This window comes from Ambystoma mexicanum, chromosome 1q, assembly GCF_040938575.1.
Source record: "Ambystoma mexicanum isolate Mex_15411 chromosome 1q, UKY_AmexF1_1, whole genome shotgun sequence".
Lineage (NCBI taxonomy): Eukaryota > Metazoa > Chordata > Amphibia > Caudata > Ambystomatidae > Ambystoma > Ambystoma mexicanum.
The window spans coordinates 553,817,492-553,840,289 of NC_090922.1; the positions used below are offsets into that span (position 1 = coordinate 553,817,492).

At 45.9% G+C, this 22,798-nt stretch overlaps 1 protein-coding gene across 1 annotated transcript in view; it reads left to right on the plus strand.

The window, feature by feature from the left end:
- Window positions 1-22,798, plus strand: part of LOC138531453 (carcinoembryonic antigen-related cell adhesion molecule 4-like) — a 172,157-nt gene that overhangs the window by 135,141 nt on the left and 14,218 nt on the right. The window contains exon 5 of the mRNA XM_069640992.1: window positions 388-470. Coding sequence (XP_069497093.1) covers window positions 388-470 — 83 coding nt within the window. The remainder of the gene's footprint in view (window positions 1-387; window positions 471-22,798) is intronic.

Consider the following 22,798-nt stretch of genomic DNA (forward strand, 5'->3'; position numbering starts at 1 on the left):
CCCTATTGCTTGACCATGAGATTTAAATGATTGGCTTGAAAGCTCAAAGAATGTTTAACACATGGAACAGACTTGATGGAGGGAAATGTAACCTTGTTTTCACTGGAGCTCAGTCTTTCTATCGATCCCCTTTTAGGTCGTTTGTTCAACTTTTCCCTCGTTACCTTGGTCCCCTAGTCCTCTGCTATCCATGCACCTCACTTGTAACCCCCTCGGTGCACCCCGTTTGAACAGCACTCTGTTGATTTCCACCTAAGTTTGTGCTTCATAAATCCCATACATGCACGCAAACACAAGTCAGTGGGGCAGAGAGCATGACGGGGAAGCTTCCACTCTGCTTGACTGATCTCAAATGCAGGCAATGGCCACTGTTTCCTTATGTTCCAGGTGTCACCTCGGAGGGATACATCGATCCTAGAGAAATCCACGCTCCTCCACGCCCATACGAGACGCTTCCGCCCCTGGCAGAGGTGAGTGACAGCGTCATTCACGGCAGCAGAAGGGGACATCATTCAGACTGTAGTCTCTCAAGAGAGCAGGTGCCTGGGGGGGGCACCAAGGAAGGGGATAGAAATGATATGTAGCATGATTTTAGTATTTGGTATTGCTGGTAGTCATCCTTGCTTTTAAGCAGAGGAGGCATCAATAGATTCTAAAATGTCTGTTTACTGTTGTAACATCATACCGGTGCACAACATGTGCTAGCTGTGCATGGGTGACATCACGGAAGTCACAAAGAAATGCCTGGTCCTGTTGCTGATGCATGCAGCAGCTCCCGAACCTTGTCCGGGATCAACTAACAGTGGAGGACAAACTGGCATGTCCACAGAAACATCTCAGTCAGATGGGCAGCTAACAGACATGACTTCACTCCTCCACATCCTCCTGAATCAAAACTGAAAAGTCCAAGCCGGCCATTTTTTTGATGATGGGTTCATGAGTTGGGTGGGGGGGGTTGTTTATTTGATCTTGGTATTCTTTTTGTCTTTGAGCGTATACCTAAGGTCTTCTGTAGGAGATGTCTTGAACTTAGTGCCTTAATGGATGATGGGATGTCATAAAAAAGCCAAGGAAGCCAATGAGATGTGTGCTGCTATTGAAAGATAGTAATGCGTCCTCCAAAAATGTCCAAGTCTTCGTTTAGCAGTACATTTATAAGAACATGTTTGTTTATTGTATTACATACTAAGAAAAGATATGTCATATAATTCTAGTGGGTGTCCATCTCGCCTAATGCCCTCCGTTCTCCACCCCGAACCCCTCACACCCCTCAGTCCCTGGTGTTCAAATCCAATCTAGAATGGAGCAATTCCCCATTCAATAATGTGGAATAAGCAGGGCGCACCTTCAATGACACCGACACATGGTGAATCATACAGTACATGAAACAATTTTAAAAGGAATCTGTAATGATGTCAGACATTAAAAAGAATTGGTATCTTCCGGGTTTAGCCCCACTTCACATCCAGTGTGCTGTATCTAAGAAAACATATTTGATTAAGGTATCTGAAAAGCATTCCATTTAATACCACCTTTTAAGAGGTTCTGTAAAATTCCAATAGAAAGGAAATCCAAACAAGTTTAAATAAAATAAAAAAGAAATCTAAGTCCACACAACAAGTCTAAAAGAAGGTCTTTGGAAAAGGACAACATCTGGGATCTGCCAAAACATGCTTAAACTCCACGGCCCGATTCACAGAAGCGTTTTACAATGGTGCAATCCCATTGGAAAACGCTCCATGAATCGGGCCCTATGTGTTTCTAGATTGACGAATCCCTTATTCCGGATCCAGTTTTAGGCTGACAGAGCTATTCTGGTGTCGGCATTGAGACCCCATGCCAGCATTCAAATTAGCCAGAGCTCGTGGTCTTTTCAGAGCCACAGATGCTTTAGTTTTAATAGGCGTTTACTCCATACCGATGTTCAGTCTATTGGAGAAAAAGCCTTCCTGCCCCAGATGAGAAATCACCTCACAACATTATGTAGCATCCAGAACACTGCCATCGTGCCCACATTAGCGCAGCCTGCTTGCAAGCCCACACAAAAGTCAAAAGTGTGGCAGTGCTTTACAGAGAATAAACAACAACTTAATCTGTCTACATTCGCACTTTGACAGAAAGCAGTCTGCCGAGGGACTACAGGGTCCAATATTGGTATTATATCTATGTTGTTCCATATGCTGCTGCACCATACACAGACATCGGAAGAAGCCAAAAGGTCTTTGGAGCACCGTTCACTAGTCAAGCAACATACCTTCACCTGTCTTCACAATTCACCCTGAAAATATTTCAGGTGTGTCGTTGCTTTTGAAGGATACACTGAGCTGTACCCGCTGTAAACTACAAGTGCAAGCAGTAATCCATCTTTGCATTAGGCCAGTGTTTTGGAGGCATTAAGGAACATTGAGTCCCTGATGATTAGCTTTATGAACACATGCTTTAAAGAATAAAGGGCAGATTTTCATTGCATGCATTAGGGAAGGAGGAGTCACAGCAAACATCACAAGGAGGAGACTCTGCAAATGTGTACGAATGCCTTACTGCAGCCTGTAACATCAATTGGAGAAAGAATGCAGGAGCCAGGAAGAACACCAACTAGCCAATATTGTTCCAAGTATTACGGGAATGTCAAGCTCAGAAATGACACCATCAGTTGGCAGTAATTCACTGACAAGGACTGAAAGATTTGTGAGCAGTGCACACAATAACCTGTGGGGAGGAGAATCTGTGCGGCATCCTCCTGAGAAGCTCAGTCACCTTGAATGCAGGAACAGAAAGGGGACCATCAGTCCTACAGATGCTTGAAGCCTATTTACATAAAAGCAAAAGAAGGTATGACTTCAAGGTTTTGAATAATTCTTTACCTCTGGCATTGCTGAGGGCAACCTAAACAGATCAATCATCTTCAGCCTGTCAAGGCATTACAGAAACATGAAAGACCATATGTAAATGAGGCTTGGTCCCAACCCTAAAGGGGCAGTCAAGCATGAACTTGTTGGTAACCTCCCTTCTTCAAGAGACCACAAGCCACCCCAGCCATGTTTCACCATCATTGCGTCTCACCAGTGAAAGGTTGCTTAGATTTCGAGGAGCAGCGGGTTCATGATCCATGACTGGGCATAGCCAACCGTATAGGCATCACTGCATGTGATGGCTATATATTGCACAACTCACCATCTGGAAAGGATGATCACCCATTACATTATTGGTACATCAAGCAGTACATCTGTCCAGCGGCACACATGCCAGTTGCTGTTAAATTGCTAAAATGGGCCCTTCAAATGTGCAATCTGAAACAATGTTATGTGTAGGCAGGGCTATTGTCTCTAACCACAGGAGAAGCCATCCATCATTAAAATGAGCAATCACTTTCATTGTGGAAGACAATGAAACAACTTTAATCCAAGTCCAACACACCAGTTTGAATGATGATTATGATTTCTTACCCAGTACATGTCAGGCACTGATAAGTGGATCAGTGTTGCTTCAAGGTGTGCAAGTGTTTTCTGTATTAGTAACTGAGTGACCCTGACTAGTTACTGTCTTAACATTGTAATTTTCTTTTTTGAGAGCACTGTTTTTGACATTTTGTATTGTCTCATGATGATTACATTACTTGTGAAATGTTTGCATGTTCTCTCACAGGGTGCAGCCACCTGTAATTGTATCATGTTATCCCTCAGGGTACAGCCACCCCTTAAGGTTCTCCGGTTCTCTCACACGGTGCAGCCAACCCTTAAGATTGTCATGTTCTCCAATAGGATGCAGCCACCCCTTAAGTTTTTCAAGTTCTCTCAAAGGGTACAGGAAGCCTCTAATGTTCTCTCTTGTTTACATTGGGTGAAGGCGCCCATTAATGTTCTCTGGCTGTCCCACAGTTTTCAGCCACTCCTTAAGAAAATCAGACTCTCCCTCAGGGCATAGCCACCCCTTAAAGATTTCATGTTCTCCCTGAGGGTTCAGCCACCCCTTCTTAGTGTTCTCTCACAGGGTGCAACCTCCCACTAACGTTCTAATGTTGTTCACAGGGTGCAGCTGCCCAACAATGTTCTTGGGCATGTTCACAGGGCCAAGACAACCACAAAAGTTCTCAGGTGTTTCACAATGGCAGCATGCCTACAAAGGTCTTGAGCTTTTTCTCAGGGTGCAGCCAGCCACTAAAGCTCTCAAGCAATCCCACTGCGTACTTCCTAAAATTCTTCAGCTCTCCCAGAGACCGCCACGTTCATAATGTCAGGTAATGTCAATAACTGCCTCGTTCCTTCCCCCCATACACAGCACCCTGCAGCAGGAAAGGGTGTTGGAGCCCCATGTTCCTCCTCAGTTTTCCGGCCATCATAGTGTCATTCCAGTCCCCCTGCTGACGGACTGCCCAGAGTAAATGCACAAAATGTGTGAGGTGTGGTAGAAGTGGGGGCATAATTTGGCATATATCTTGGCGTCAATGAGGCACAGATAAAGTTAGTAACTTTATGTATCTTGGTATTACAATTTCTAATGACAATAAATGGAATGACCACCTGGCAAAAGCTGATGCGAGCTTGGAAAGGAAGTGCAATTGCATCTTAGCCTTTGCAAATAAAGTGTAATTCCGTTGTTCCGATTGTAGAGATTTATAAAGCACAAGTCCGGGCAGGTGCTCGCTATGGAGCACAAATTGGGGCTCAAATAAGGCCAACGCCCTTGCAGCGACAGAGAATAATTTTCTGAAAATGTTACTTCAACTCCCGGGATGCTCAACTAATATTCCTCTGCATTTGGAGTTGGGCCTTTATTCCATTTTTGATATGATTTCCCTGAAACCGATTCTATTGTGGGTGCACATTTGGTCGAGCGAGGGCCACTTGAAATTTCAAGGAGCACTAAACGATGTTTTGTTCAACAAAATAATAATACACTGCCACTGATTTGGTTGCCTGGATGTGTGCAAGGATATTGGCATGGCTTCCATGATGCCATTACTGTGCTGCACTCGGGCCTTGGGAGGTGTTAGGGCCCTCTCCCTCACCAGCATTGGATTGGGAGGAGGTGGCAGCCAGGTCACCAGTGTGGTCCGAGGAGACAAATTAATTGTTCACCTGTTAGACTTGCTTTTGCCACCAGTGAATCTGGTTGCTCTTGGCTGTCAACCCTATGATGCGACCCTTAGGCCTTTCACGTCTGGCCACATCTGACACTCTTTCCACTGCCCACTACAACGCAGAACTACCCACTTGATTGTTTTACTGGTGATAGGGCAAATAGTCCCACACCCAGGACCATGTTGGCTGAGTAGGGGGTACAGTTATTCACTCCCTGGTGCTAATGCTGTTCCTGTCTTGGCTATAACACACACGAAGAGTCTCCTCTGCCACCTCCTTAATACTCTTCATTACCTTGTCCTCCTCCTCAGGTTGGTATGGAACCTGCTGCGGCACCTCTACAGGTAGGTCCTACCACAGAGCCTTCTCCTGATAGGCCTCTCCCCATCATCTTCAGCAGCACCCCCACCATTCTGGGTGGAGACCACATCAATGCCTCCTCAGACAGGAGCTACCTCATACTCCACCTCCAAGGTGCTTGCTGCAGCAGACACCTCCTCCCACACGAGGAACATGTCCTCCCACTCCTGCACTGGACCGGCCTCTGTGGGGGCATGCACTGGAGGCTGTTCCTCCCCTGCATCTATGAAGTTGTACAGAGGAGTCCCTGCCTCACCTGCCTCTGCGGGGGCATGCACTAGAGGCCCTGCCTCCGGTGCTTCTGTGGGGAAATCCAGATGCAGCCCTGCTGTCCTTGCCCAACCTTATCTCCCACAATTTCTCCTGAGTCACCCGATGCCTCATACTCTCCTGCCGGCTTGGAGGATTGGTAATGCTCTGTGGCCTGGCCCCATGAACTGGAACACGTAACTGGCATGCGATGCCCCCATCCTTATCCATCATGGAGGAATCCTCCACTCCCTGCAAACAGAAGCATAGCTTCTCCTTCTCCCCTGCAAACATCTTCCCCTTACAGCTTCCCATGCATGACATTAGAGCTACACATGGCAATTGCAAAGGCTAGAAACCACCCCTGGAACCCAAAGTGTGACCAAACCAGCAATTAGAACGAAAGCACACCCCCAATATGACAAATAAACAAATGCTAGTTACTACCACACTGACACTAACAACACTACACTACAAAGCAACAGAATAGCAACTGGAAATATGAGACAATATAAATAAATATGTAAGAGGAAACCCGGAAAGGGTGAACCATTTCGGTTTGTCTTTTGTTGGGGGATTTGTATTGGGCAGGACGGAATCATTTTCGGACTTTTTCTACATTTTAAAGGGCGACTCAAAAGCTAAAAGACATAACAGGAAATGGCAAACAACAGCACATCAACATAATGAACAAACACTGAAACAAGGGGCACAAACATGTCCTGTAAAAAACACTAAAGGCCAAAGAACTAGACAAATTACTAACAGCAAACATCTACAACTCAAACTCCTCAACACCCTATTGCAAAGCACCATCAACCTTCCAGACATCCCCCAAGTGTGAGCCTGCTCAGTGTACTCCTTCCTTCAAATCCTTGAAAACCCCACAAGGGACAGGAAGTGAGTTCCACTATATATATAGGGGAGAGACATTCCTTTAGGAGATTCTAGGGTTGTGATGTTTTGAATGATCTTGAACCCTGAGAGGGCTCTTATTGGCTGGACAAACTTGAAAAATGTACCAGCAATTTTACCCGAGATCCGAAACGTGTGATTAGACAACGAATCATTACGTATAATCCGGACGTCGGATGTCACTTCTTATAGGATTTGTCCGTGCCAAAAATAGCCCCTTTTCTGTGACATGGCACATGTTTTCCTAAAGTACAAGATTTAGACTCAGCAGACGCTAGCCCCATCTCTGGGGAGCAATGGACTTCCATGTAGCCCGTCATTTTACCCTAAATACCCCCTCCCATATCATCCAGTTCGATTCCTGACATTCCGCAGGTTATGCCGGTATTCTATGAGGTGGGATCTGTGTCCTGTGTCTAGCGTGAGGTCTCGTCAAATATAGCCAATAGCTTCAAATGATAAATGCATCTTGATGCTCGCACTTCGTATCCAGTGTCATCTCTTTCGAAAAACATAACATGATGCTCCTAGACACTTACTGCTGCTGAAACAGCGGTATGTGATTTGGGAAGATACCAAAAGACTCTTTTATCATTCCAGGGGCCATATTATCTAACCTTTGCAACCTGTGCTAAAAACTATACAAATGCATTTAGCACAAGCATCGCTGCTTAATTAATACAGAATGGACCAAACATGTTTTGTCGCAATCCATACTATCACTCCGACTTTATGTGTGCTTTCAATGTTTTGCATAACATAAAAAGAAATGTGTTTAATACATTTAAATGCATGCATGTTTTATTTTACACCGCAGCCATAGTTATAAATATAGCATACATTTTTAAAAAAGACTGCTTGAGTTTTGCCATGCGAACACATTTAAGATGATACGAATTTAGGCAAAAAAACATTGGTGCAAAAATATTTGGGGCCATTCTATTTACACAAGGGCAACATTCTAAAAATCTGCACCCTGGGAGCAATGCACAACGGAACACCTATGGCCAGAATAACTAACACTTGCACCAATGCTAGACATTGAGAAAATGCTTAGATATTACAGAATGGAGGAAACAGTTTCTCACAATCCATATTATCTATAAAAAAAATGTACATAAGGGAAAAAAGAATGTGATTTTTTTTTATTTAAAGTGTCCTTACTTCGAAGCACGGACTGGGACACAAACATTATGATAGAGTCTTTATTGTCTATGGCGCAAAATGTAATTCATTTGTGCCATTTATTTGCTGGAGCACAATATATTTATAATCTGTCCCATGGGGCAATTACTTCAAGAATACAAACATTAGCTAGAAGATGTTCACAGCTAAAATGTTTTGTACTAAATGTCCTGCACGATGAAAAAATACATGTTTTGTCTACTTTTCTTTTCATGCCATGCCTCATGTTTTTCCTAGTGAATTACTTTGCGAATACACAATGGGGATGAAACTGTTTGTGGCATTCCAAATTATCAAGCTGCAAAATCGGTGCTAAATGTATTTGCTCCGTTTTTTTGCAGAAGGGTGAAAACGAATTTTAATAATCGGACCTCTTGGGCCAGTTTATAAAACATTTGCACCATTGCTAACAATTCAGCAATTGCATTTACCATCACTTTTGCTCCTTGTTATATTTGGAATGAGAAGGTTTTCTCGCAAACAATGCTATCGGAAGGCATTTGCACCGAGGCTACAATGAATCAGCCTCTTTTACGTACTATGTGTGCTGTTCAACATAAGACGCCAAATGTTTATTACATTTCCTTGTATGTTATGCATCACAAATAGTAAGAAACCCGTCTGCTTCATTGGTTGACTAAAAAAATAAATATAAAAGTTAATATGAATTTGGGGCAAACAGGCTTGCTCCATTCACTATTATACCAGCATAATTGCTGCTAAATTAATTTGCTGCATTATTTGCACAATGACAACATATTTACACACTGGCTCCAAATGTGCCTGGGACTTTAATGTCCATGTATCTAGCAACCTGGCTCTTACAAACGTGCACTTGATTAGCACCCATGTTGCTCTCTGCGGCAAACGTATTCCTTTTCTAAAATGTACAGAACATATGAGATGATCCAATGCTAATTATTACTTTTATCCTGACCATGTGCGTCTCTTTTTCCTCAATTCTTTCTTGCTAACCTCATACCGCTAAGAACTAACATTGCATTCAGCTGCAAAAACCAAGCCAATTTGTGACATGCAGTCATGCCATCCTACGGGCCAAACCTGTTTCAATGTCCCTGATTTTCTTCCAAACTGCCCTGTTTTGTCCACAGCACTTTCCTGCTTAGCGCTGACACCAGAGATATACATGAATGGAAATCTTGATTTGCCTCCTTGAAGGCCATTTGTTTCTCAGGGTAGGGGTCACAACATTGTAAGTGACTTAAATCCAGCACTCCAACTAAGTCAATGCTTAGGATGGGATGCCCAATGGAAGCCCTTATTTATATATTTTTATGTCAAAGTTCTTTAAATCTGGATGATGAACCTTTATATAACGCCCCTCTCTTTGAATTCCCCTGACCTCACTCAGCCAAGAAGTAGGTTTGTTTTGCAAATTAAAAGGTTTATTTGAAGAATTAAACAATATATATGTATATATATATATATATATATATATATATATATATATCACACTTTTATGAACAAAAGAATATCTGAATAGCACACTTATGAATATGGACGGTAATCAACAAGGGGTAATATTACAAAATTGCCAATCTCTTTAATCACTTAGGAATATGAATATGAAGGATACTGTAGCAGAAAATCCTCATATGATTCAAGGAAATGCAATAATGAGAAAGAATCCAACACAGAAATAGACTTGATATGATTTCAATCAAAAGATAATATGGTCACTTTTTCCCATGTGACTACTCACTCCCCACGTATCCAATATGAACAGATGGAAATAAGGGCACACAGGTTTCAGGAAGACAATCAAGAATGCAGTTCAATCCCAGTTCCACCAGCAAGCTTAGAGAAACAGGTATGATTTTAAAAGAGGCAAACATATGTTGGGTTTGTTGGAAAGCTTAGGATCTTAGCTTCAAAATGACAGTTACATTTTGCTTCTAGGACGTGTTTGAAAGTTACGGATGTTTTTGTGAAGGTAGATTTTGCAGAAATAAAATCAAGATTTCAGAAATGACAGATGCGCTTTACAGATTTGAAATCAATAGGATGGACACAAGATTCTATAATGCAGCTCTGGACAGGTTAAAATGGATGGAAGCGGATTACTTTAACCCTTTAAGGGCCAGGGGTATTTCTCCCCAGTGCCAGGTCCTTTTTTGGTGATTTCGGTATGTGGCCATTCAATGGCTTGTAACTTTTTTGTTACATGAGATATCTCAGCCAAATTTGGCTCCTTTTTTTCCCACATGTAGGCGGTCGTAACACCACCCAGGAATCCCAGGTTGGGGGTGAGAGAAAATAAGCAAAAAGGGTGAAAATGTTTTTTTTTTTTCAAAAAATGCCAATAAAATGATGTACAAAGAAGCCTGTGGTTTTTTCCTTGCAAGAGCTACGAACAAATGGTTTGCTGTGCTGAGTTCCCCAATTTCCTGGCTTTCAAGAACAGGTTGAGTGGAAATGGAAAAAAATTATTTTGATGTGGTTATCAACCGTTTTGTGAGAGGTAGGCGATTTTGGCCATTTTTGCCAATTGGACATGCATGGACAGAATGGAAGAAAAGGGCAGGAAAGCCGAATTGGAGGACAGAAAGGCATATATTTCTGAAATGTAGACAAAATTCCAAGTTTAGGAAGGGGTGATTTGCGTAGGTCAGGCAACAAATAGGTAGGGGAAACTGCCATCGATTGGGGGTCAAAGTGGGAAAATGACCAAAAAAAAAGGTATGTGTTGGACATGGTTGGCTTGGTACGGCAATGGCTTCTATGAATTTTGAGAAAAGCAATGCTCCGCTACATTCCCCCGACTCTTGCAGTTAGGAGAGCACACATTTTTTGTAGTATTTTACAAAACAAGCAATACCACAAGCCAAACACTGAGCCATGGTACACAGGAGTTTTACGCTCATGGCCTGACCAGACGCACTTCGCATGTGTAAATCGGGAAAACCAATGTGGTGAGGAACGGCAAGCATACATTTTTTGAAAGAGCATAGGCAGACCTTTTCAAGGGTAGGTGACTTGTGCAGGTTACAAAGGTGTATGGTGGCTAAAGCAGCGACTAAATGTAGGTCACATTTGGGAAATGAAAGGGTTGTGGGACAAAGGGCACCAGCAAACGGGTCAAAACGTTATGAAAACCACACAAACACAACACATGGCCGACAGTTCCGCATTCCCACAGGTGTCCCTATGAAAACGGTACCTCACATGTGTGGGTGCACCGACCTGGCCGCCAAGGGGAGAGCCTAAAACACAAGTAACCCCAACTCTGTTTTCAGAGTGGAATCTCAGACATTCTGCCGACCGGCACAACATACAGATATGGGCCTCGGGTGTCCAAGCCACCAAGGAAAACAGGGAATCCCATGCATTTCCAAAAAGAGGACACCCGTGGGAATCCACAAAGGTATGATTTGCGCACATCGCCCTAGAATTTATTACCCAGATAGCCCCGCAAAGTCCGAAATGTGGGGAAAAAAACGCTTTTCACGCATATTTCGCTCGGCGCACCCATCAAAACATGCCCCCAACAACACATGGCCTACCGTCTCGCGTTCCCACAGGTGTCCCGATGAAAATGGTACCTCACATGTGTGGGTGCACCTACTTGGCTGCCCAGGGGAAAGCCTAAAACACAAGTAACCCCAAGTCTGTTTTCAGAGCGGAATCTCAGATATTCTGCCGCCCGGCACAACATACAGATATGGGCCTTGGGTGTCCAAGCCACCAAGGAAAACAGGGAACGCCATGCATTTCCGAAAAGATGACACCCGTGGGAATCCGCAGCGGTATGATTTGCGTACATCGCCCCAGAATTTTTTACCCAGACAGCCCCGCAAAGTCCGAAATGTAGGGAAAAAAACACTTTTTCCACACATTTCACTCGGCGCACCCATCGAAACACACCCCCAACAACACATGGCCTACCGTCCTGCGTTCCCACAGGTGTCCCAATGAAAACGGTACCTCACATGTGTGGGTGCACCTACCTGGCCGCCAAGGGGAAAGCCTAAAACACAAGTAACCCCAAGTCTGTTTTCAGAGCGGAATCTCAGACATTCTGCCGACCGGCACAACATACAGATATGGGCCTCGGGTGTCCAAGCCACCAAGGAAAACAGGGAACCCCATGCATTTCCGAAAAGAGAACACCCGTGGGAATCCGCAGAGGTATGATTTGCGCACATCGCCCCAGAATGTATTACCCAGACAACCCCGCAAATTCCGAAATGTGGGGAAAAAAACGCTTTTTCCGCACATTTCACTCGGCACACCCATTGAAAGAAGCCCCCAACAACACATGGCCTACTGTTCCGCGTTCCCACAGGTGTCCCGATGAAAATGGTACCTCACATGTGTGGGTACACCTACCGGGGGTGCAAAAGAAAAAGGGTAACCCACTGGTAAACCCAAGCCTTTCGTCACTGCCCATTTTGTTCATGTGGGCAACCTACAGATTTGGGCCTAGGGCGTCGAAGCCAGCAAGGAAAACAGGGAACCCCACGCATTTTCCAAAAGAGGACACCCGTGGGAACCCACAGATGGCCAAATAGGAGGGGCGGCCCATCTCATGTAGCCCTCACCAGGGGCAGATAATGGCAGGGGCTGTCCTGCACTCCTCCGTGGACTCAGACGTCCGTTCCTAGGAGCAGATATCTGGTCCCAGGGAGGGCTGCATGACATAGCACCCACTCCATTATGGTTGGGGGGAGGGGGTCAATGCCCCATCCCATTAGAAACTTCCCAGACCCTTTGGGGTGCTCCACAGCCCCCCCTAGGAAGCGTGCCACCATTTTCCATTTTTTCTTTGTTTCTGAAACTTGCCCTGGTACAGAGGGGCACATTGGTGTGCCAATCTGGCCCCGGGGTGCACAAACATTACTTCCCACCCACTGGGGGGCCTGTCCCACCATTTGTGGTGGCCCTCTCCTCACCCACACTGAACGGAGGGGGGGCACATCATGCAGCCCTTCCTAGGAGGCTCAGGGAGGGCAGCATGAGGTGTCCCCCCCAGCCATTTGGGGTGGGGGGGAGAGGGCCACCACAAAAGGTGGGGCAGGACCCCCAATAGATGGGGCAGTAGGGTTTGGGCACCATGGGGGCAGATTGCCACACTAATGTGGCCATCTGCACCAAGCGAAGTTGGGTAAACAAAAAAAATCATACAAATTCATAGGCTGCTTTTTAGGGGGGGCTGAGGGGCACCCTAAATTGGCAGCAAATGGTCTACTGCAATGGGGGGTGGCCCTTAACCCCCCCACCCCAAATGGAGGGCCCCACCTCATGCAACCCTCATGAATCTCCCCTTTCCAACGATACCTGCCTCGATCTCCGGCTTGAAATACAGCCGGAGATCGAGGCGGACAAAGAAGGTCTCTTACCTTCTCTATTCCCCGCAGCAGCCGAAAATGGCTGCTGTGGGGAATTTACTTTCAGTTTCACGCCGACGTGCGTTACGCACGCCGACGTGAAACTGAAGGTAATCCAGCCCCCTGGCAATGAGGGGGGACCTCCCCCCTCACATAGCCCGGGGGTTGGATTACAGTTTTGAGCGATCCCTGCTTTGCAGGGATCGCTCAAAACAAGGTGCCGAAAAGGAAGAGCTATCTCGTCCTTGGCACTGCGTGTGCACTGTCAAGGTCGAGATACCACGCCCATGGCACTTAAAGGGTTAAACTAAGAGATTGGTTTAGGACAGTTCTAGACTAGATACTCACTCCTAGGCTTTGGAATGTAATGGGCCTCGTCAACGATCTGGTCAAGGGGTTTGGCTTCACTCTCACCACCGGACGGTCTCAGGCCCTCTGGGTTCTGCGTTCAGCACTGCACGGCGGTCTGCGGCCTCTTGAACTGGATCTGACGGGTCTTGGATTACAGCACTTCTTTCTGGGTCTGGACCTTGGTTCTAGGACAGGGTTCTTGGCTAGAATAGAACAGCTCAGCCCGGCTGTTGAATGTGAGAATCAGGTTGCTAGATTCTACAGGCCTGCTGTTTAGGCTTCTCTGTTTCAAGGTTCTAGAGTTTGGGTTCTAGAGTTCTGGTCTCTGGATCTAGATCTGGAGTCTGGAGTCTCTGTCTGGATATTGTCTGGATCTGGTCTGGCAGAGTGCTTCGCAGGAATCGGTGAGTAGTGGAAAAAAGAGTGTTTTTTATCTGTCCTAAACAGTCTCTTTTTATTTGTTTCCAAAGTGGGTGGGCAGGCTGATTCGCTATGCCCAACCCCCTAAGGATTTGATAGGTTAGAGGATTCTCTGTCCCCTGACTGGAGAAAGAATCAGCGTGTCACCTGGTGTCATGTTTATGGCTTAACTGAAATCCCTCCCCTTTCCTTTTACAGAGAAAATTTATTTTACCCAAAAAACATATTTCCCAGATACACAAGTTGTTCATAATACATATACACATCATAAATTACTTAAGGTACATTCTTGTCCAGCTCTGATCTTCCTAAGAGCTCTAGTTCAGAAATGACAACTTATTCACACTTTTGGTGGGTTTTCCAATATTGGTTCTGCACCAAATTTTATACAAACATACATATCCTCTATGCGCACAGTCCTGTAAATTCTTATGTTCATAGCAAAAACACTGCAGCTGCAATATTAATAATTCTGGGGTTTGGTCTCAGAACATCACACGGCGTCCAGCTTAGTCTTAAATTGTGGGTGATTTTTTCATTTTAAGAATCCCAAAGTTTCATATTTTTGTCAGCTGTCAGTAAAATTTGTTATACGCAATTTTATAAAACATATATTTGCTGGGCTACCTGAATCCACAATGGTTTGCCCCCACCCCCAGAGCTGGTTGACTCAGAGGGTCACATGTCTTGTTTCTCCCAGAGCAGTTGTTGACCAGTCACACCCAAATCAGCATATTCTATTCATCCCAAAGCCCCCATTGTCTTGACTGAGAGCAACATGCCAGGGTGCCTTGGCTAGTTCCTGTTCACACCAGTCTGTCAATCTCTTGGCCAAGGGCAGAAGGAAGCTTCTTTGTCTGGGGATAAGGTGTGAAGGGTTCCCATGAACAGAAGGCCTCTTGAATTTTTAACTAAATCTGATTACCTTCTAGTCAATTGCAACATAGTTCCTTGTAAAAAAAAATACATTTATAAACTGACAATAAGCAACATATCTTTAAATCAAGTCTTTTTCAACAATGACATCACTGTGTGGCACTCTATGTGGTATTTTGATGGAATTCTCTTCTTTGGCATAGTTAACTTCTCAAACACAGCTCTCCTGTCAGAATTATAAATTGCCAGCACCTGACAGAGGCGAGTAACGGTAATACACCCTATTTGACAGCTGTCTTTCCATCAAATATCTTTAAAAGTGGATTTTGTTCTATTAACACATGATTCTTTCTGACATTGGGTTTATGTGGATTCTTGCAGTATAATGATGTGGAACACCCAACAAGGAGGTTGGATCTTTTTAGGTGGTTTGTGAGCCATGATTTTAGCAAATTTGACACCAAATAAAAACAGATTTTTGAGACAGCTCTGTATTCCTTGGCAGAGATTTTGCTCTGTGAGCAGCCAAAGGATGGGTTTTGGCAGTGGTCTCTGGTGCTCACTAAGATAGGCAAAAGTGGATGGCAGCCTATTTTTCCGGTTTTCACTGCGCATTTTCTGGTGATTTTGAGCAAGCAGCATGCTTTCCAGTGGCCATTCTGATGTTTCTGCTGCCAGCAATGCACAGTACTGTTGAAGGGCTTGGATGAGTGGGTTGAGACATCCCACAAGCCCCCACTCTTGCGATGGCCGTTGATCTTTCATAAATGGAACTTTGCAAGACTGGGATGTCAGCCTCATCTCTCTGGATTCCACAGATGGCAAAGTCCAGCATCTTTTCCTCCATCAGGGGTGGATCGATCGGTTCTCCTCGCCAGTCCTGATGGGAGTATTGTGCTATACCCCGGACCCCTTGGATCTTTGCTCCTGGTCCCCGGGTCGTCCTCCTTGGTCAGTCTCCATGGTTTCTCTCTCCTAGGATGACAAAGTAAAAAGGCAGAAACATATTTGTAGACATTTCCCCACCACTATTAATGTAGTGGGGCGGGCATATACATTTTGTAAATCAGGAGACATTTGCATTCTTATTATTATATTTTATAGACTATATGTGGAATATTTTAGGGTTGGAATTTTATTGATCTGGAGCGGCCCCCTCTGGGGTTCCAGAAGACTCCTCCAGTTGCTGCAGAGTGTGCCTAGGATGGCAACACTTTAGCTGATTAATATGGACCCACTTATCTTCCCGCTCTGCCAAACTGCCTTTGGGATGCAAATCTTGTAGGTGACTGGTGAGATCTTGTCTATAATTTCAAAAGGTACCTTCAAGGTAGGCAGAATTTTCCGCTGTTTGGCCTAGTTCCTTTGGAAATTGTATAGATAGACCCGGTCTCCTACATGGTATTCTTTCCTGGTAGTCTTCAAGTCATAGTGGGTCTTCATGCTATCGGCTGATCTTTCTAGATTTCGCTGAGCATAGGCAAAAGCATTTTAAATGTGTTTTCTTAATTTTTCAACATACTCATGAGTTGTGGAGGCATTGATCAATGTCTGCTCTTGGGTCCTGTAAAGCAGATGCTGGGGAAGCACCATCCTGCATCCGGTCATCAACTCAAACAGTGACATTTTAGTTGCAGATGAAGGGGTAGATCTGATGGCCATTAGGACAATAGGTAATCAGATATCCCAACTTGGCCCAGAATCTGCCACAAACTTCTTTAAGATGCTCACAATGGTTTTGTTGTAGCGTTCTACTACCCCACTAGAGGCGGGCCGGTAAGCAATATGTAGCTTCCTTTTAACCCCAAGTATCTCCCACATTTTTGTCATTACTTCGCTGGTGAAATGGCTACCTCTGTCTGACTCAATCCTTTGGGGTAGTCCAAAACGCGAAAAGATGTGATTGATCATCAGGGCAGCTGCTGTTTCTGCCTTGCAGTTTGGTCACGGTCAACATGTACTTATTCCCCCTAGAGGAGCGAATCACGGGTCCGATAAAGTTGACTTGTAAATCTGACCATGGCAGTGTCATCCCCCTCTTTTGGAGAGGCGCACAGTGTGTGAGGGATGTTGGCTGAAATTGTGCACACTCAAGACACCCCTTCAAGTATTGGTCGAGGTCCTGCCCCTTGTGTGGCCAGTATGCAACCTCTCTTAAGATCTCAAGTGTTGTATGAAACCCCCTGTGACCGGCTGTGGCAGCATCATGGGCGTGACTTAACATCAGGCTTCGGAATGAGGTAGGAACCACCCACTGATCATGGCCAGCTAGGGATTTCCTTACCAACAAACCGTCTTGGATTCAGAACATTTTTTGGACATTTCATCAACACTCTGAGGTCCTCTTTCCCTATGTCATTGGTATCCGTCAGCGGAAAGTTCTCAGGGTCCTCAATGTGTTGATACAACTTACCAATTATTGTATCCCCTTTTTGAGCTGTAATCAAATGAGCATCTGGGATCTCCTTACTCCATTGTGCAGTTGAAAGATCATTGTGAGTATTTGTCTGGGACCTAGTGATAGCAGTGACCTGGATTTCCCCCAACAGGGACTCAATCTCAATTAGATCCCCTTGGATGGCCCTGCTTTTGGCCAGCTGATCAGCTAAGTCATTTCCAGTTTTGTCTGGTCCCTCTACTTTGGAATGACCCTTGATCTTTTTCCAGTAGATGGTCAACCCATTCAAGGTGACCAGATCATCAATATTTTGGATTAACTTCCCATGTTTCAAGGGTTTGTTATTAGCACATAACATGCCTCTGGTTTTCCAGTTAACCAGGTGCTCCACGAACCCGTTCCGTACATAATCTGAATCTGTGATTATGACAAGTTCATGGAGGTGATGTTGGACTGCAGTGAGGATGGCTTGATGCACAGCCATCAACTTTACCACTTGACTACTTCGGCGACCAATCTTGTACCCAGCGGAGGGTTCTGGGGACTCATTCACCCATGCATTCCCTACGCCGGCCACAAGTTCTTTTTCCCCGTTGTTGTCAACATGGTAAGAGCATCCATCCACATAGACAGTGGGCATTCCCTCACACTTGTCTTCTTCAAAGACTTTGTGTGGGGAATTAAGGTATGCCTCCATGTTGTCCTTGATTTTTAGACTTTCGTCCTGGAGACAGTTTTCTCTGGCACAATCATGCAAGTCAGCCAGACCTTGCGCAAGGGGACTCTTCTTGTTTTGGCCATATCTGACCTCCACAGGAAAGCCTTGCATTGACAGAATCCAAGAAGTAATTTGGGAATTACTCACATTTCCAGGCCGGATTCTGTCACTTTGGAGATATTGCAGAGGCTGGTGTGGAGTCTCCACTATGATGTGTTCCCCCTAGATAAACGGGCGGTAATTCTTCAATGCCCACACCGTTGCCAGAAGTGCCTTCTCAGAATCATTCAATTTTTCCTCCACAGAGGATAAAGTTTTACTCGCATAGGAGATTACTTTATTGACCTTGTCATGCTTTTGGTATAATACTGCAGTCAAGCATGTATTAGAGAACCCTGTCTCCAAGAAAAACTCCTTGGGCCTCATTACGACCTCGGCGGTAGCCATGCCGCTATTGGCGGCATGGCTGCCGCCGAAATCGTGTCCGGGTCCGGGTCCTCAGAATGAGGAATTACCGGGCCATTCCAAGTTCGGAAGGCCCAGTAATTCCTCCTTCCAAGGACCCGGACCCGGTCCTTCCCCATTTCAGCCCCCATAGGGCTGAATGGGAATTGGAGCGGGAGCAAACAACAGGTCATTACGAGTTGGCCCGTTGTTTGCTCCCTCTTCCCCTCGTGGGACCCGGTAAGCACGCCTGGTTTGACCAGGCATTGCTTCCTGGGTCCCGTGAGGGGACCTCGTAATGAGGCGGTACGGGGTAAACGGCGCCGGCACCTTTTACGGCGCCGTTTACCACGTACCGCCAGGGTCGTAATGAGGCCCCTTGTTTCTGACAGGGTAAGCTAGGCAAGGCGCTTGTGAGAGGCTTCTTTTGAGCTGTTTTACTGCCTCTGATTGTTCTGGACCCCATTCCCACTTGACCCCCTCTTCAAGAGATGAATCAGGCGTCTGCTGATCTCTGCATAGCCCTCAATTAACTTTCTGCTGTAAATAGTCAGTCCAAGGAGGCTCCTTAGTTCCCGCAGAGTTGTGGGGTCTTTCAGTTTCTGGAGTGCATCCACTTTCTTTTCCTGGGGACAGAGACCCTGAGGAGTAATCTCATGCCCCAAGAAATTAACACAGGTTCTACACCTCTATGCTTTCTGAAAGGAGGTTTTGCTCCGGCGGCCCACAACTGGGTCAGAACATAAAAGATCTCCGCTATGTGTTCCTCCACAGTTGAGCTTTTGATGAGCACATCATCTACATAGGCCAGGTTACCCCTCTCACCCAGGTCGGGCATGGCCTTAAGTAGGAAAATGTTGAACTCATTGCTGGAGTTGAGGTATCCGAAGGGAATCCGGGTCCATGTGCACTGCTAGCCCCAAAGGTAAAAGCCAGCTTGTATTGGTCCTCCCTACTGACAGGCACAGTCCAGTATCCGTTGGTCAGGTCTATTGCAGTGAATACCTGTGACCCTTTGATCTGGGCCAGCCCTTGGTCAATGTAGGGAAGAGGCCATCGGGGAGTATGGACCAGTTTGTTGAGCTCCCTAAGGTCGGCACAGAGTCTCCACTGGCCGTTTGGCTTCAATATCCCAAGCACCAGATTATTGAAGATGCTGTGGACTGGACGGATTATCCCGTGGGACTCAAGGTTCTTAATTATTTCAGTAAGGGACTACATTGATGCGAGAGGCAAGCAATATTGCTTCACAAACACTGGAATCATGCAAGGGTCTGTGGGAATTGTTGTTGTGTGGATGTCGGTGCAACCACAGTCATATGACTCCACCGCAAAGAGATCTTGAAAATCCAAAAAAACTTGTTTTAGCTTTTGCTTCTGCTCCAGAGTCACACAGGCATCAGCTAGGTTGACTTTCTCTTCAACCATCTGCCTGAAGCCTGGAAAGACTTCTGGTTTTGCTATCTCAGCGGCCTCCTCCAGCTGGGTGGAGAAGTCCCTGGTCAAAGTGCTGATTTGGACTGGTGGCTTCAGGTGGGAAAGGCAGCTCTCATGCACCTGAAAAATCACCTCATCCCTTCTGAAGTCACAAGTCACATCTTCCTTGCCATAAGGGCAGGAAGTGTACATCAGGAAGTTCCCCCCATGCCGGGTGAAGATCCTGTCTGGTGTTGTATTGTCATCACTGTCAATGTCAAATCAGTCCTTGGGGATTGTGCCCAACAGTTCATTTCCTAAATCAATGGAAAAATGTCGGGCATCAACTGCCATTCCAATAATGGTGCCTGCGGCTAGAGTGATACTCTTTAAGTGGCTGTTATCCAACTCTATTGGAATGGTGTCATGTTCTATGTTGACTAATGGTGTTGGGTTTACCGCCAACCCTTGCTGCTGGAGAGAAGCATTTAGATGAATATAAGCATCAGGGTTTTTCAATTTCTGTCCTCTTTTAACTTTCACTTCCAGAGAGAATTGTCTGGTCCTTTCTGGGATGGTGACTTCCTCTCCAATATGAATTTCAAATGCATAAGGTAGCAATTGAGCTGACCTAAATGCTTTCTCTGGTTCATCAAAGCCCATGGAATTATCCGCTAATCGAGACCAAGCTTTGAAGTTTATTAGGTACAAACTAATGGCAAAGCCTAAGTAAAAGGCGGCAGTGACGTCTCGCACGACCCAACAATTATGGACTATGCTCTTGTCGCCAATGGAGATTTTGAGCATACACCTGCTTGGCAGGAGATGTTTGGAATTGGGTGCTTCCAAATCAATTTCCCATTTGTCTATCAGTTTGAATGTGGGAATGGCTGGGTCTTTAGGGAGTTGGCAGAACATGGCTTCGCTGATGAAGCTCTTACCGTTGTTCACACACACTCGGGCGAGAACAGAGTCCTTCCCATCATTTAACTGAACAGGGATGAACAACTGCTCTCCAATTTGCTGAACATCAGCCAGGCTCTGAGCTGATTTCACATCTTTCTGGACTATAGGAGGGGGAATGTCGGATTGGTAAAGTATTTCAGAGTATTTCCTTCCAGTGTGGAGTACCACCTTAAACTGGAAGGAAGGTTGAGTTTCAGAAATAGAGAGGACCCCCCATCAGCAGTCTGTTGTCCTACTGCTATAACTGTCACATCTGGAATTTGGTTGTTCTGGCAGTGAAATTCTAATTGGTCAGATTTTTGTTCAACCATGTGGCATGTGCTGTTTAGACTAACATGGTTGACACTCTGTTTCAATTTTATGGGTCAGCTAGTCTGGGTCCAGAGGACCTTGTTTACGTAATATATTAGGGTGACAACCTTCTCAGGAGGTCATTCCCTAGTAAACAAGGGGTTTCCTCTGGGGTCACTACTATGACCGGGTGTTTCACCTTGTGTCGCCCAATTTTAATGTCCAAATCCACAGTCCCCTCGACGGGAATTTCCTTCCCGTCAAAGTTCTGAAGTTGTCCAGGAAGAGAGGTGAGAGGGATTTGGTAACTCTCCCCCCCTCCTGAATTTAGTTCATCAAAGGCCTTTTTTGGACAGAAGAGTAGCTTGGGATCCAGTGTCCACCAGTGCCAAAATTGTCCCTTGCCCTGTACTTGTACCGGGGCATAGTATCTTCATTCCTTCTCCCCAAGGGGGCACAGATAATGCACATTTTTGGACAACTGGTGGGCTAATTTTCTGGTTTTGGACATTGAGAGAGAAGAGATTTGGGAAGAGTTCTGTGGGGAGTCTTGGGAATCTGAAAGAAAAAGTTGGCAACTAGAGATAGGAGAAGTTTTGAGTTCCCCTGGCTCCGGTTCTGGGCCGCCCCCCCACCCTCCCCCTTTTTGGAGGCAGTCACCAGGATGGGTTTGAACCAGGGGATTTTGATGCTGTTGGTTCTGGGATGGGATGATGGGCGGCGCTAGCTCAGTCCCGACATCTACCCAGTCTGGATGTGAATCACTTGGGACCCATTTTTCTTTGGGAGGAGTTCCCCCATCCCTGAAGGAGATGATTCTTTCCCAGGATCCTCTGAGGATCCCTCTCCTTCAAATTGGAAGATCTGTACCTTCTCCTTAAAGTGGCTCTGTTTGGGTCCTTTGTTTCTCCTACCTCCTCTCTGCTCCTTAAGTGGCAGACTTTCAGGGGTAGGAGATTTTGTTTCCGGTTCCTGGGTTTCCAAGGGCTGTTTACAAGTGGGGAAGGAAGCTTCCTCCAAGTCTTTAGACACCCTTCCCCTTGTGCCTCCTCCCTGGGAACCGGTGGGTTGTCGGGGTGCTGCCCCCGTCATTGTTCTGGAGCACCAGGTCCAGATTTTGGGACATTCTGCACCAGCATGCCCATCTGAGGGTTCTGCTGAGCCCTCAGCATGCGACCAAGATCCTGTGCCATATTTTGGACCTCGCGCTCGAGCTGTGAAACCGGCTCAGGCTGATACGGGGTTCTGTTTTCTCCCCAGGGCTGATCCCAGGAAGGGTAGCTATCTCTTCTCTGGTAGTACCCCGGGTTGGGAAGATTTGGGTACCCCTCCACCCTTGGCCTCCCCTCTCCCGGATTAGGTTGTCTGGGCTCAGGGAAGTGGGGAAAGAAGGATGGATGATTTTGGGGTTGGAAATTTTGTGGATACCTGGGGAAAAAGTTCTGCCCAGGATTTGGTGAATTTCTGCCCTCCTGGGGGAAGTTAGGAGGGAAGTTCCCTGGGTTAGGTGCTTGGATGGACCCCCCGTCCCCCCTTGGGCTGGAGGAGTCCACACAAAACCCAGGATGGGTTGGTTTCCCTTGTAGCAGGGACTTAAATAGTCAGGGGAGTGAGGGACCCCATTTGTGGGACTACCTCCTTGACTCCCTGTCTGTGACTGGCCCGAGGGCCTTCTGGGCTTGGAATTATTCAGTGCAGGCAGGTTTTTAGGCCCCCCATCTCCAAATCTAAAAGGAGGGCAAACTTTACCGCTGCCACCCTGGCAGCAGCAGGGGTGCTG